Source organism: Anopheles cruzii, chromosome 3 (assembly GCF_943734635.1).
Source record: "Anopheles cruzii chromosome 3, idAnoCruzAS_RS32_06, whole genome shotgun sequence".
Lineage (NCBI taxonomy): Eukaryota > Metazoa > Arthropoda > Insecta > Diptera > Culicidae > Anopheles > Anopheles cruzii.
Window position 1 is genome coordinate 69,518,378 of NC_069145.1, and position 13,080 is coordinate 69,531,457.

The following is a 13,080-nucleotide window of genomic DNA, read 5'->3' on the forward strand; positions in this document are numbered from 1 at the left end:
GGAAGAGTTTGAGCAGCAGGGCATCGTTGAGACGACCAAAGCACTCGATCAGCTGCGCGAATATTGCCGTAGTCCGGAATGCAAACAATGGAAAACCATGTTGTCGCTGCATGACCCAGTGCGCTTCGCATCGTTCGTCGAAGGCTCGCAACATTTAATTGACGAGGAGATCGAAGAACACGACCAATACTCTTACTGCGAAGACTATTCTTCATCTAGCAATGAAAATAATCACCTATCTTCACCGTGCCACTAACCTGTACAAACGATGATGTTAATTTCTCCTTTAGAAATGTCTCGTAATAAAAACGGTTGGTGAACTATCCAACCGTTGACTGCTGTAGCTAAGTTTTCTCATTTCCGATTTAATTTTCTTTAAGATTGTATGAAAGTGTTAACACATTACGCTACATTAATACACATATAATTAGTTTACTAAATAATATTCTTGTGAAGGGGTGAAGATGATTGTTAGTGTTAAGTTAGTTCAGGTTAACATAATCATTTAATAAAATTATTGAATAGAAATCCAACGACGATACCTGATTGAAAAAAAAACCTTTAAGTTTGATCAATTTTGTGCTCAATTCCAGACTCAGCTTTTCTAATAAAACGAACGAATTCTAATTTAAATAAAATCACATTTTTTTCGGACGACGACAGCCAAACGTCACTTTGTACTAAACTGCGGAACAGAACACACACACACACACACACGAACGATACCGGAGACAACATCGAAATTGCACATTTTTCGTGAGAAAATTAGCACACGCAGAATGGCCGCAGTGGAAACGAAACCGAAGCCGGCCTCCGAACTGGTCGAAGATGCTGAACAGGACGAGGAACACGAACCGTTGTGGGACGATGACGCTATGGTGTACGAAGATTCGTCCGGAGGAAAGAAAAAAAAGAGACGCCCCAGGAAGCCGAAGAAAAAGGGTAAGTTTGGCGTGCTGTTGGCGCAATAGAAGTTGTTTGTTGCTTCCGCTGCTTCCCGTAGCTACTCCAACGACGACATCCGTCTTTGTTTAGGGATCACTGTTCCTTTCCTTGGTTGGTTTCATTCAATTCTTTTAAAGGTCACAGTGCTCCAAGAGCAACATGTTGAGGTTATGGTTGGATGGTGTTGCATTGTTTTGATTATCGGAGCGCGGAAGTATAGTGTCATGATCGGGGTCGGTTGATAATGGCTTCGTTGTTTACTCTCCGTGTTTCAGCCAGCGCAACGAGGGACGATGAAGCGTTGAATGAAGCTTTGCCGGAACAGCAAGAGGCCGCTAAGGAGGAAGCGAAAGAAACGAAGGAAAAGTCCACCACCGGCGACGATGCCGAAGAGGAGGGCGAAAATGATGAAAACGATGCCGCGGAGACACCGTCCGCGGATGGGGCCAAGAAAAAGAAGAAGAAGCGCAACAAAAAGAAGCCTGCCGTTGGCAGCGGTGATGGTGCAGATGCGGGTGCGAAGGCTGGTGCTGATGGCCCAAAACTGACGGCTCCGGAAGTTTCGATAGCGCAACAGTTCCCGGACGGAAAGTTCCCCGAAGGTCAGATCATGCAGTATCCGGACGCAACGATGGCGAAGGATCGCTTTACGAGCGAGGAGAAGCGAGCCTTGGACCGTATGCATCTCGATATCTACAACGAGCTGCGGCAGGCGGCCGAAGCCCATCGGCAGACGCGCCAGTACATGCAAAAGTGGATTAAACCGGGCATGACGATGATTGAGATCTGCGAGGAGTTGGAAGGTACGGCGCGGAGGTTGATTGGCGAGAAGGGCCTGGAGGCCGGGTTAGCCTTTCCGACGGGCTGCTCGCGGAACCACTGTGCGGCCCATTACACGCCGAATGCCGGCGATCCGACCGTACTGTTGTACGACGATGTGACGAAGATCGACTTTGGGACGCACATCAAGGGGCGCATTATCGATTGTGCGTTCACGCTTTCGTTCAACCCGAAGTACGACAAGCTGCTGGAAGCGGTCCGTGAAGCGACGGAGACGGGCATCCGGGAAGCCGGGATCGACGTCAGGCTGTGCGATATCGGGGCTGCCATCCAGGAGGTGATGGAATCGTACGAGGTCGAGCTGGACGGAAAGACGTACCAGGTGAAGAGCATCCGAAACCTGAACGGCCACTCGATCAGCCCGTATCGGATCCACGCCGGGAAGACGGTGCCGATCGTGAAGGGCGGCGAAACGACGCGCATGGAGGAGAACGAGTTTTACGCTATCGAAACGTTCGGATCAACCGGCCGCGGTCTGGTGCACGATGATATGGACTGCTCGCACTACATGAAGAACTACGAGGCACCGATGGTGCCGCTACGGCTGCAGTCATCCAAACAGCTGCTCGGTACGATCTGTCGGAACTTTGGTACGCTGGCGTTCTGCAAGCGTTGGCTGGACCGGGCCGGGGCCACGAAGTACCAGATGGCGCTGAAAGACCTGTGCGATAAGGGCATCGTCGAGGCGTATCCGCCGCTGTGCGACGTCAAGGGCAGCTACACGGCACAGTATGAACACACCATCATGCTACGGCCATCCTGCAAGGAAGTCGTTTCGCGTGGTGACGATTACTAAGGGCGGCACGAAAGCGAATTGCGATTGTAGGTGATGCGCTGCGAATATGGAATTAACGGGAAGAAGCGGCTCCGAATTGGAATGATTTTTGAGAGATTTTTCAATCGCACAGAAACGCAGAACCACCGAGCTCCGAGCACACCTCTCATCTCGGTCACGCGTACAGTCAGTGTTAATTTTCGATACAGCTGTGTTGTTCACAAACTCTAACATCTGTTGTAATAAAAGTAAGTCATAATGATGATGATGATGATGAGTTACTCCATCGTTATTCAATACAGAAAGAACCCAAGAATGTCCACAGATCCATAGTCCAACTATCAACCAATTTTGAAAACTGTCCCCTAATTGCTGTAAAATAATAAATTCAACTCTATGGAGCAAAATTAATATGCAAAAAATGGTTTAACATTTTGCGATTGCAACTGCCGTGGTGGTCTGGTTGGTGTACGGTTTTCCCCATCATATTCGGCCAACCTTCACCGTGTGTGCGGTAGTGCTCCGCCTCCGGCCCCACGCGGAATGTACACACTTTACATGCAAATTAATAAAATTCAAATGCGCCCTACCCGTGCCCCTGTGTGGCACTGGCGGGGTGGGGAGACAGAGGGACATCAAACGGCCACGCAACGAGCACACGCGTTCGTCAAGTACGCAGCCGGCGCGCGGTAGAATTACTCATCGATCGAAACCTTCGGCAAACCGCGCAGGGAAGCACGCTTGGGGTGCCGTTCTTGAACCAGGACGACCGCTGAAATTAGTGGAGGGGAACCGAAACAACCCCGTAACCCCGTGCGAGAGGGGCCACAAGTTCATGGAAGGGTGGGTGGAAGGATTTTAAGCGTAGATTCCAGTGGCGCGATAAAGTCCAGTTGCCGGATGTCGAGCATATGCGGGTGGCGCATCGAACCATATCAAGGTACAGGCCTCAGGAGAAGGAAGTTCCAAATAGTGCTGATACCGTGTTACGTCAGACGCCACAATTCTCTCGATCGAGAGCAAATAAGATCAGAAGGGCACACGATCGCCTGCGAACAGATTGTGGAATCGAGGTGGGTGTATTTTTTCAAAATAAATCATTAAACACTCTCAGTTACACTGAATTGCCCCTTCAGTCACTGGTCAATACCTTAATGGCTTCCCCACATAGTGCCGCGTGACAAAACCGGCAGAACGGTATCGAGGTATTACGTAACTGGTTGTAATGCCATAAACAATCATGAACTCAAGAAGTTGCGCTGGTACGATATTTGCGCCGGACGCCCCATGTAGTCACCGAGAAAGAGAAAACAGGTTACCGACGACGGTGCCGGACCCTCCACACGGGTGTAGGTCAGTGGGCTCTTGAGTTTTGCGAGACCCGAATCATCGAATGCGATCCGAGTGTCGATGAAGTGTGTTACCGCACCGCAAATGGGCCACGCGCTGCGGTGCTGCTGACTCCACGTGACGCGCGGGAACCAAACTCGGCTCACCAAAAGGCGCGCGAGTCAGCTGGCGGGCCGAGACACCGAGAAGAGGTTGAATGGAGCCTACGGCTTAACGAGTGAAAGGCGATCATTTGCCCCGCCACACCGTGGCCGTCGTGACGTTCGGGCATTCGTCATTGCGCGGCTGGCTGAAGGTTGCGGATCTCGGTGCCGTACGCGAGGTTCCACAACAAAGTACGGCCCACGGTTGTTGCCAGATGTGTTGTCGGTTGTTATTGTTGCTGAGGGTAGCACCGCCACCACGCGGCCGTGCTGACCGTGAGCCGAAATCTTGATGGAATGTCCCGAAATTTCGTGCACGTTAGACACAGTTCAAATGGCGACGGTGGAAGAATCATCGCGGATCGAAAATTAAGGCCAGTGCTAGTACAAGGTAGATCAGCAAAATGATCATTAGTGGTGTTGTCGACCTACCGTAAGTGCAGCGGATTTAAATTTTGAAAGGATAGGTAACAGGTTCCAAAACTAACTCCACCAGTTAATCGACAGCTCGCATGCATGCAAAACAATGATGCTTTTGCCCACTTTGGTGCGGACAACCGAAAAAACCCAGTGCCCTAGTTCTATCGGTTCCATCGCCCTCCGGTGCTCTCATTTCGGTGCGGAACATCCTTCAAAGTTGGCGGTAATGTTTCGTCAGGGTGTTACAGGCGTCATCACATGATGTGGCCTTGCATCCGTCCTGTCTGCGCGAACATAGTGGAGCGTGTGGTGCATGAATGAAACGAGCTGCTGCCGTCACACGACACACTTTGGCCAACGTATAAGGTCTACAAATTCGCGTGTGTGTACTTCGCTCGGCCGACAAGGAGCGCGATAAGCGCAACCCAGCCGATGTTCCGAGATGCGTGTGCCGCGCACGTGATGGCGTGAGCGGGACGGAGGGCGGCCAAGCAAGGGAGACACCATCGGCAAACCGGTATATGAATGGAAACTCGAGCAAACGCCGAGGAGCCAGCCCCAAAGGGTTGTCGTCGTCGGGTGTACCATGTGATTTTTCGTGTTTCCGCGAACGTGCCGACGTTCGCGAAGTTCGGCGCGCGAATCGTGAGCGTGAGTTCCTCTCCCCGACGAAGTGAACGAGAAAGTACGCAGCCAGCAGCGTGCTCCGGAAGCCACGTTTTACCGGCTGGACGGAGTGTTTAAGTTTTGTGATTTTCCCAATCGTTTCGGGCGTACGGTTTCGGGTACGATTGTGAAAAGGTAGAAGAGTAGGTCGCATGATGATGTGCAGTCGGAAGGGTTTGAAGCTCCATATGCCCGTCAACCGGTACAACATATTCTCTCTCACATTACTTGCTTTCTTGGTCCCTCGTTCTCTCTCTTGTTCGAATCCTTGAACAATTTTATTACAGAAGGGCCATTAAATAACATCTACCGGCTTGCTTTGGTTTTGAAACGAAGAACGTTACAATCCGTTACAATCTCTCTCTCTGTCGGACAGTGATTTTCTCGCTCTCCACATCAAAAACGGAGAAGCACTCGATCGAGCTCTCAACGGCAGAGTTCGAACGGTGAGTGGTGCGCTCGCCGGCTTCTACAGTCGAATACTAGTCCCACTAACCACTAAACCGTTCGTTCGAGTAGTTGCGTTCGATCTTTCAACCAGAGCAGTTCCTCTGCGGTTCGTGCTTTTCGCGTGTCCTTGTCCGTGCGTGCATGCTGGCCGCCCTACACAGACTCCAAGCTCGATGCTGACGTCCTAGCCGCTGGTGATTGTGCTGTGCTGCCGTTGTGCCGTGCTTTTGAAGTTCCTTTCCATGCGTTCCGTTCGGACTGTGATTTTGGAGCTCGCGCCAAATAGGCTGCACGGTAGCCACGGCGGTAGAAGTGTCCTTCGCGCGGAGGAACCGGCTAGATCTTGCAGCCCGCCAGACTCACGGGAGACTTTGGGTCGTCGTCGTCGGCCCGGTGCATCCTTTGGCGGCGGGCACGAGTAGCGTGGTCGCTTGTTTGCCGCTGGTTGGCCCCATCTCTCTCACGATCGGTGGTTCGCGGCCTCCTTCGGCGGTGCGTTTTGCATGCGTGCGCTCCGCCGTGTACGCCGTGTGTAGCGTAGTGAAGGGAAGGTACGCAAGGTTTTCGGAGTCATTTTTTGCTGCTGCCGCCGCGTCTTGCTGTTGCTCTCCTTCTTCGACCGTGCAACGGTGGTGCCCGCGCGACCAGAAGTCTCCTGGGCGAAGTCGTGCTCTGGGTGATTTCGATCGAGTTTTGGTTTTTTGCTTCGTAGTTTTCGTACTCCGCGGTCTCGCTGGGCCACTGCGCGGACAGAGTGAGCCAGAGAGAGAGAGAGAGAGAACCGTGCATGATGGGGTATCTAGTGGTTGTTGCTGTTCTTATTATTATTACTGTTACTTCGGTGTCAGCACGCACGTCGACCGTGCGTCTGCGACCTGCCGAGGGTCTACCCAAGCAAGTGTTTCGGTTGACCGTGGAATGTTGTATCGCCAAGTTGTTGTCGGTCGGTCGGTCGGTCGGTCGATCGTCGCGGCGGCAGTGGAGGTTACTGATTTGTTGGCTCGAACCTCTGATGTACGCAGCACCCAGCGCTATCGCATCCGTTGCCCGAGCGCAAGATACAGGTCCGGATGCTTGATTCGTGATTTTTTTGCCTCCCCTAACTTAGTTGAGAAACATATTCCACTGTTATCCCAGTGCAAGCAGTAGGTCAACCGCTATGCGCCGCTAAGTTCCCCGCTAAGCGTTTTGCGAGCATCACATCGCGCGGTGAACTCGGGCGTTAGTCGTGCTTGAAATTTGCAATTGTCCCGGTATGCCACGGCAAATCTGGCACAAAGCGCTACACAGTTCGCCCCGTCTTCTCTCGGCCTCTAGCCTTTTCCCGACTTTCCACTTATGTGGAGCGCGATCTACCTTCGTGAAGTTAGTGGCTGAAAAAAGAGTCACCCGGGACGGCGGGACTTGGCGACGGTGACGCATCGATGATGACGGTGGGGGACTACGCGGCAGTACTGGCACCGGTGGGACGGCCACGAACGGGCGATAAAAATAATGTTTCCATAGTTGGCAAAAATCTTGTCGCCCGGTGCCAGATTCGTGGGAAGTGAACCGGAAATTCTGGGACCTCGCCTCGCTATCTTGGTCCGGTCCGGTGGGACCGCAAAGGGGTTCTTTGGAGTTTCGCTGCCTTGGTCCTGGCGCATCGTCCAGCTAGAAATTCGTTTTTTTTATCGCCGGGAACAGTCGACCCACCGTCGGATTGTGATCTTCGGACGTTGGACCCACCGCCATGCTACGGAGGCGTACGTCTGTGTGTGAAAGTGGTAACAAATTAATGGACCGGATAATTTCGAAATTTATTTCTTCGGAAAACGCCCGTTCCCGGGGTTCCGGAAACAGCACGCGGCACGCGAGGCTATAAAACCGAGCCGCACCGTAACCGAAGACGCTGATGATGATGATGGTTTCGATGCTATAATTGCCATCTTCGGCGTCATAAAATCATCAAATCACATCCCCAATCAAGTCGTATAAATCCGTTTCGCGTGATTCCCGCCCACTCCGGCGAGGGAGGCCATCCCACGCACCCGAGGCAGGCCGATCGGTCGGTGAAGAAATTAATGTGCCAAAACACAGTGCACCTGGTCCCGGCGCGCTCCGTTGCGCTGTATGTTGCGCCTTATCGGCAGTGGTAAAAATAAATAAATTCACCGACCCGTCAGAAATCGGACCGGACACCGTCCGTCCTCGTTACGCGGCTCCCGTTTGAAGGCACGCAAATGAATGTGCCTCCCGGACTCATCAATAATCTGCCGCGGCCACGAACGAAGACATACCAGAGGGAAGACCATCGCGGAGAAGACCCGGTTTGCGTGTGCGAACGATAAGCGAACCAAGATCGCTTGGCTGACCCATCCGGGGGGCCAGTCCACTGGTGTCTCGTAATTATACATAAATTTATGCACGACCGTGCGCCGCGGTTCGCGTGTCATTCGCGCGCCATTCCGGCTAAATTGAGAGATGATGCAAGGCAAGCCGATAACTCATCGGTGCATCTTCGTTTCAGTTCGACTTCTTTCCAAAGGTGCAACGCGAAAATGGTGAACCGAAACCATCGAAGTAAGCACTGGTGTAAGCATTGGTGCATAAGAGAATGTACCGTGGTGGGTTGCTAAGCGAACGACTAAACGATTAGTTGTACCGGAGTGTGCTAATGTTTCCGCGTGTTCGTTAATTGTTGGTGGCGACCAAAATGATCGCAATGGTGCCTTTGATCGAAACAGTTGATCGGTGCCGATGTAGTGTAGTGTCTGAAGCGGCGAATGTAACCCAACGGGAGTCGCAAGTGAATGAATCTAATTGATCAAGCAGTGTCCAGTGTTGCTGTTGCGTTTTAAAAGGATCTTCGGTCAGTAAGTGAGGTAGGTTGACAGCCCTTTGCGTTAATGTGTAACTCAAAAAATGGTTAAATTCGGGGTACCATATGGACGAACAGTGCATGCGATTTATTCATACGCTACCGACTCGAATCATTTTGTCCTATTTAAAGTTACCCAGACGGAAATAATCGTAGCTCGTAAAATGATGAAAGACGAGAGGTGTATGTAAATAGGTAAAAGTAGTTTACGCGATTGAATTATTAAAACTTCATCCTACTTTCGTGCACACGCTGGCTGGCCGGGCCCGGGACTACCACTGCCGTTAAGCCCCCGCGGGGTCTGGGCCACATTTTGCCTTGGAGCACCTCCATAAAATATGCATCCACGCCAGCCACGCTCAGCAGGCTTCAAAAAGCCCGTCTAACTATCACTCCGAGCTGTTCCGTCGTGTGAAAAGGCTAATACTAACTTCGGGCTATATCCACTTCATTTGTTGGCGTTTATTAACTTTCCACCAACACTTGCTCCAGCCACGGAGCGGAACTCCCGACGGAAAACGCCCCCCAGAAAGGGTTTCCGGCACACTGTGAACCATCCCGGGGCCCAACAAACCTTTGCCGGCTCACACACCGGCTGCACTTCCGGTGCCAGGTCGGTCGCTTCTTTGGTGAGGAAGACGTACCAAACGGAAAAAAAGGTCGGGCGTATTATGTCGGTCGCGCCGGGGTCCATCCTTTTGGGTGGAGGCTTGTAATTAAAGGGCCATATTCCGGCTGTCTGGTGGTTTTATTATGCTCAAATTTGTCAGCCCGCCACGGGAGGAAACCATCATCGTTTACCACTAATTATATAGGCCTTTTTATGCGTCCGAGAGGACCGGCAAGTGAGCCACAGTAATTAAGATGCTTAATATTTCATCTAATCGAATAATTTTCTGCACCACTTGGAACGGCTTGGCGACGCTGGGAAATGTGGGGGCTGTTGGTGGGAATTTGGGGCCTTTTGGGGCATGTTTACTCAGTAGCGAACGTGCCTGAGTTTTGGCCAACTTGCTGGAACCCTTTATAAAGATGCACAAAATAGTAATGGACAGCACGAGTACCTCGCATAAATTGTTATGCGTTAAGCAGATTAAAATTATTTAAAAACCACAATATTTTGGGGAAAGTTTTAGTAATTAAAGTAGCGTAAAGTAAAGTAAAGCAATGGCATGTCGAAAATATATATCTGCTGCAGGAACAAAAATGAATCTATTGAATCGAACACATAGTACAACATAGAATTGCGACACTCATGGCCATAAAAGTCGCTCCTTTCGATAGGGATGCTCGCTTGGCAAAACTTGCCACTCGTTAGAAGTCAACGAGACATTCGTATTCCGCTTCGTCAGCGGAAAGTTATTCAAACGGCACGGCCACGCGCTAATAATTATCAATCATTCGATTAATCTACGACAAATTCTTGATTCAATGGTCCAAACCTTCTCGCCACGCAAGGACAAAGAGGGTCACCCTAAAGACCGGTCAAACTGCCGATCGCTGCGCTACTTGTGAGCCCTTCCTTGAGGCCTTCCGGAACGGTACAACTTTACCCTGCAAGCCGTCCGATTGCTCGTTACTGGCCGTGTCGTGGCCGAATCCTTGTTTGCGTTTTCGTTACCGAATCGACATAAGCTCGATGTCTGTTTATCGCCGCTTCTTGGGCGCTACCGATACCCTTGGCGATGGTCTTGGCGATGAATGTACTTCCGAGCGGATGCTCCACTTTTGCGCCAGGCCAGCCCGAAAAAAAAAAACCGGGACACCAACAGGACATGGCTTGCAGGAAACTAACAGCGCCAGCGGTGGCAGCATGCAACACATCACAGGGCTCCCGGGGCAACGCGTTGGAGCAACGCATTAGCCTCCCCGAGCCGGACGGTCCAGATTCCCAACAATCACGTAGCCGCCACCGAGGCCCGATGGAATGCCGGGCCAGGTCCGGGGGAACTTTGTCATCCGGAAAAATGGGCGACGGGCACACACACCACACGTATGGGCTGCGAAAATTCTATTTTCCTTCGCACCGAGCGATGTCCCGTGCCGGAAGACGTGCCAAGGATGCCGGTGGACCCGCTGACGATGGTGGCCAAGGATGCAGAAAATAAAGCAAATAAAACGAACGAGTTCCGAACTATCAAAAACAAACCCGAACCCGAACGACATCATCGCGCGACAATGGCGACAACGATCGGCGGCGGCCGGGGCGAAAGGCGAAAGAAAAATAAGCGACGACAAAGAAAACTTTCAGCACACCGGAAATGGCACTGCGCACGGAAACTTAAATATCATGGCGACCATCCTGTCCCACTTTTTGCCTTTTTCACTTTCCGCGCGCTCTCTCTCTGTCTCCCACTTTTTATTTGTTCTCTGCTCTGGCCGACTCCTTGCGGTTAGTGTCGCCAGTGTTGTGACGGCCAGTGAGCGCTTGGCTCGCGTCCTGCTTCCGGTTCGGGGGCCGCCCGGGCGCCCATGGGTTATTGGTTTGTTTACTTTCGTCCCCGCTTCGCCTTGGTTCCGGTTGTCCGGCTAACGCCACTGTTATGAGTAAGTTTTGTGTGGCCGGAGAGCTCGGTTTGTGACCGCAAATGGGGCGTGTAGTTGGGCGGTTGGTTTGGAAAATTGATAATTTTATCGCCTAGATAAGGGGGCCGACCGGAAGAATGGGAATTACTACACCTTACTATCTTGTGCTCTGCCCTTTTTTGTTCCAGGCAGCCGTCCGGGTTCGGTTGGGACCCGATTTTATCTACCTGCATCACCCGGAATCGCGGTTTCCGCAGTCCGGTTTTCCGGATTTCAGCCTGCCCTGCCCCGGGGGCTTTGTTGGGCCCGTTTGATTAATGGTATTTTAATGATCCGAACCCTCCACCCCCAGCGGGGCGGGAATTAGGGACTAGAGTGCCGGGGTAGTGCTTTGTAGTTGCACGTTGCCCTCCGGTGGATTTATTTGCTCTTTCGGTAGTTTTTATCGGTCGATCGTTCCGACTGGCCGAATGCAAATGGGCGACGAAAATCCATTGATTTATGGGTCACTTGGAAAGTGCAGTTTGCATTGGGGCGACCCCTGGCGATTGTTTTTTATGGGTAACGGTGACGGAGGAGAACTGGAGGGTATTGTATTACCGCAGAATGTAAAATGTTATTCGAAAGTGTAGGCATTAGATTGTCATTATTTGGGGCATCCGCAAAACAATTTATCGCCCTTTGATAGGATACTTAGCCGTCGAACCTTCGATGTCGATAAAAATGTACGCAACAAATGGCGCGAATTGGCCGGGGTTCGTTTTCAACTTTTTTCCTGTTTTACGACCCACGAAACAACCGACGAAAATCGATTCCGGTGTGCCATAAATCGTACCATGTTCGCGGTCATCGATAACGAAACAATCAGCCAACAACGCAACGCGGATTGACAGTTGTTTATGTGTCACTCGTCCGGAAGTGGACACCTCAGCTCGTTTTCGGGAGCGAGGGAAACTCTTCTACTTTCTCGTCCGGTGCCCGGTTTTCTCGATTGTGACGCTCGTTCGCTGAAGTGGCCATTTGCTGGGCCGGAAAAGCCGCCTTCGGTGCCGTTGTTCTGTTCCCCGAGTGCTGATTTTCGGAGCAAATTTTCCCCACTTTACACTGGTTCGGCTGGTGACACTCTTGCTTGCAAAGGCACACACGCCGACAGCACCCGGAAACGGGCCATTAGCTTATAAAATGTGTTTTTATTTGTAAACACCACCGACTGCGTTCCGGCGCAAGCAAACAAATTCACGGCGAACGTCCCAAGAAGAACGGCGACTGTGACTAAAGTGCGTGACGACGGAGCACAGCCGTCCGCCCGTGGCCCCGTGTAGCGGGGGCTGCTTTTTAGTAGTTGCGTATTTATAAATATTTCGCCAATCGTCCGTAACGCCACTCGGCCAACAAAACAAAACAGCAAAAAAAGCAAAACGAAAGGAGGAAAGAATGAAACACCAACTTAACAAAGCACAAGAAACAAATAAACCATCCTGAGAGTGATTCGTTGGGAAAATAACGCCCGCTCGGGCCGCCGGGATAATGTGTGCGGGAAATCTTGCCAAATTGCGGACGCTGGAGCTCGGGCCAGACACTCGGGCGAACTGTGGAAAGTCAGCCGAGCATATCAAGATTTCGGTGCGTCTCTAGTTTTTCTTTTCACCCGGCGCCCACCCCACCCCACGCCGACGTGCCGTTTTGGGTTCTAAGATTCCGCTGGGGCCACGGCCATCTTCCAACGTATTTTGAATCCACGGACGGACGTCGCCAGTTCCCCGTCGGTCGGTCGGGGAAGATTTAAATCAAACACTTCAAACGTCTTTCGGGCTCGGCCGGGCCACTTGAGTCGTCGCCACCAGTTCGAAAGTAGGGCGACATTTTGAAACAAAACACACATACACGCACGCAGACAGACAGACAAGGACGACAACATAGAAAGAAAAGACAACAGTACGCACTAGGAGCGTGTTCTCTCTATATGTGGCAACACGCGGCTAACAAGACCCGAAAGATGGTGAAAGTTTGAGAAGATTTGCCCGGTGGGGAGTTCCTCCAGTTCCGGTTAAGGGGCCCCCCGGGGGAGAGGACTACGGAAGGAAGGCGATCGTGTGTGTGCCCGG

General features: G+C 51.7%; 1 protein-coding gene across 1 annotated transcript; it reads left to right on the plus strand.

Annotated features, from left to right (window-relative positions):
* The first annotated feature begins 763 nt into the window (after positions 1-763).
* Positions 764-2,814, plus strand: LOC128271443 (uncharacterized). The gene is made up of 2 exons (XM_053008978.1): positions 764-942; positions 1,221-2,814. Exons 1-2 carry the CDS (start codon positions 780-782, stop codon positions 2,579-2,581), a joined length of 1,524 nt encoding a protein of 507 aa, XP_052864938.1. The 5' UTR covers positions 764-779; the 3' UTR covers positions 2,582-2,814.
* Positions 2,815-13,080: the final 10,266 nt, after the last annotated feature.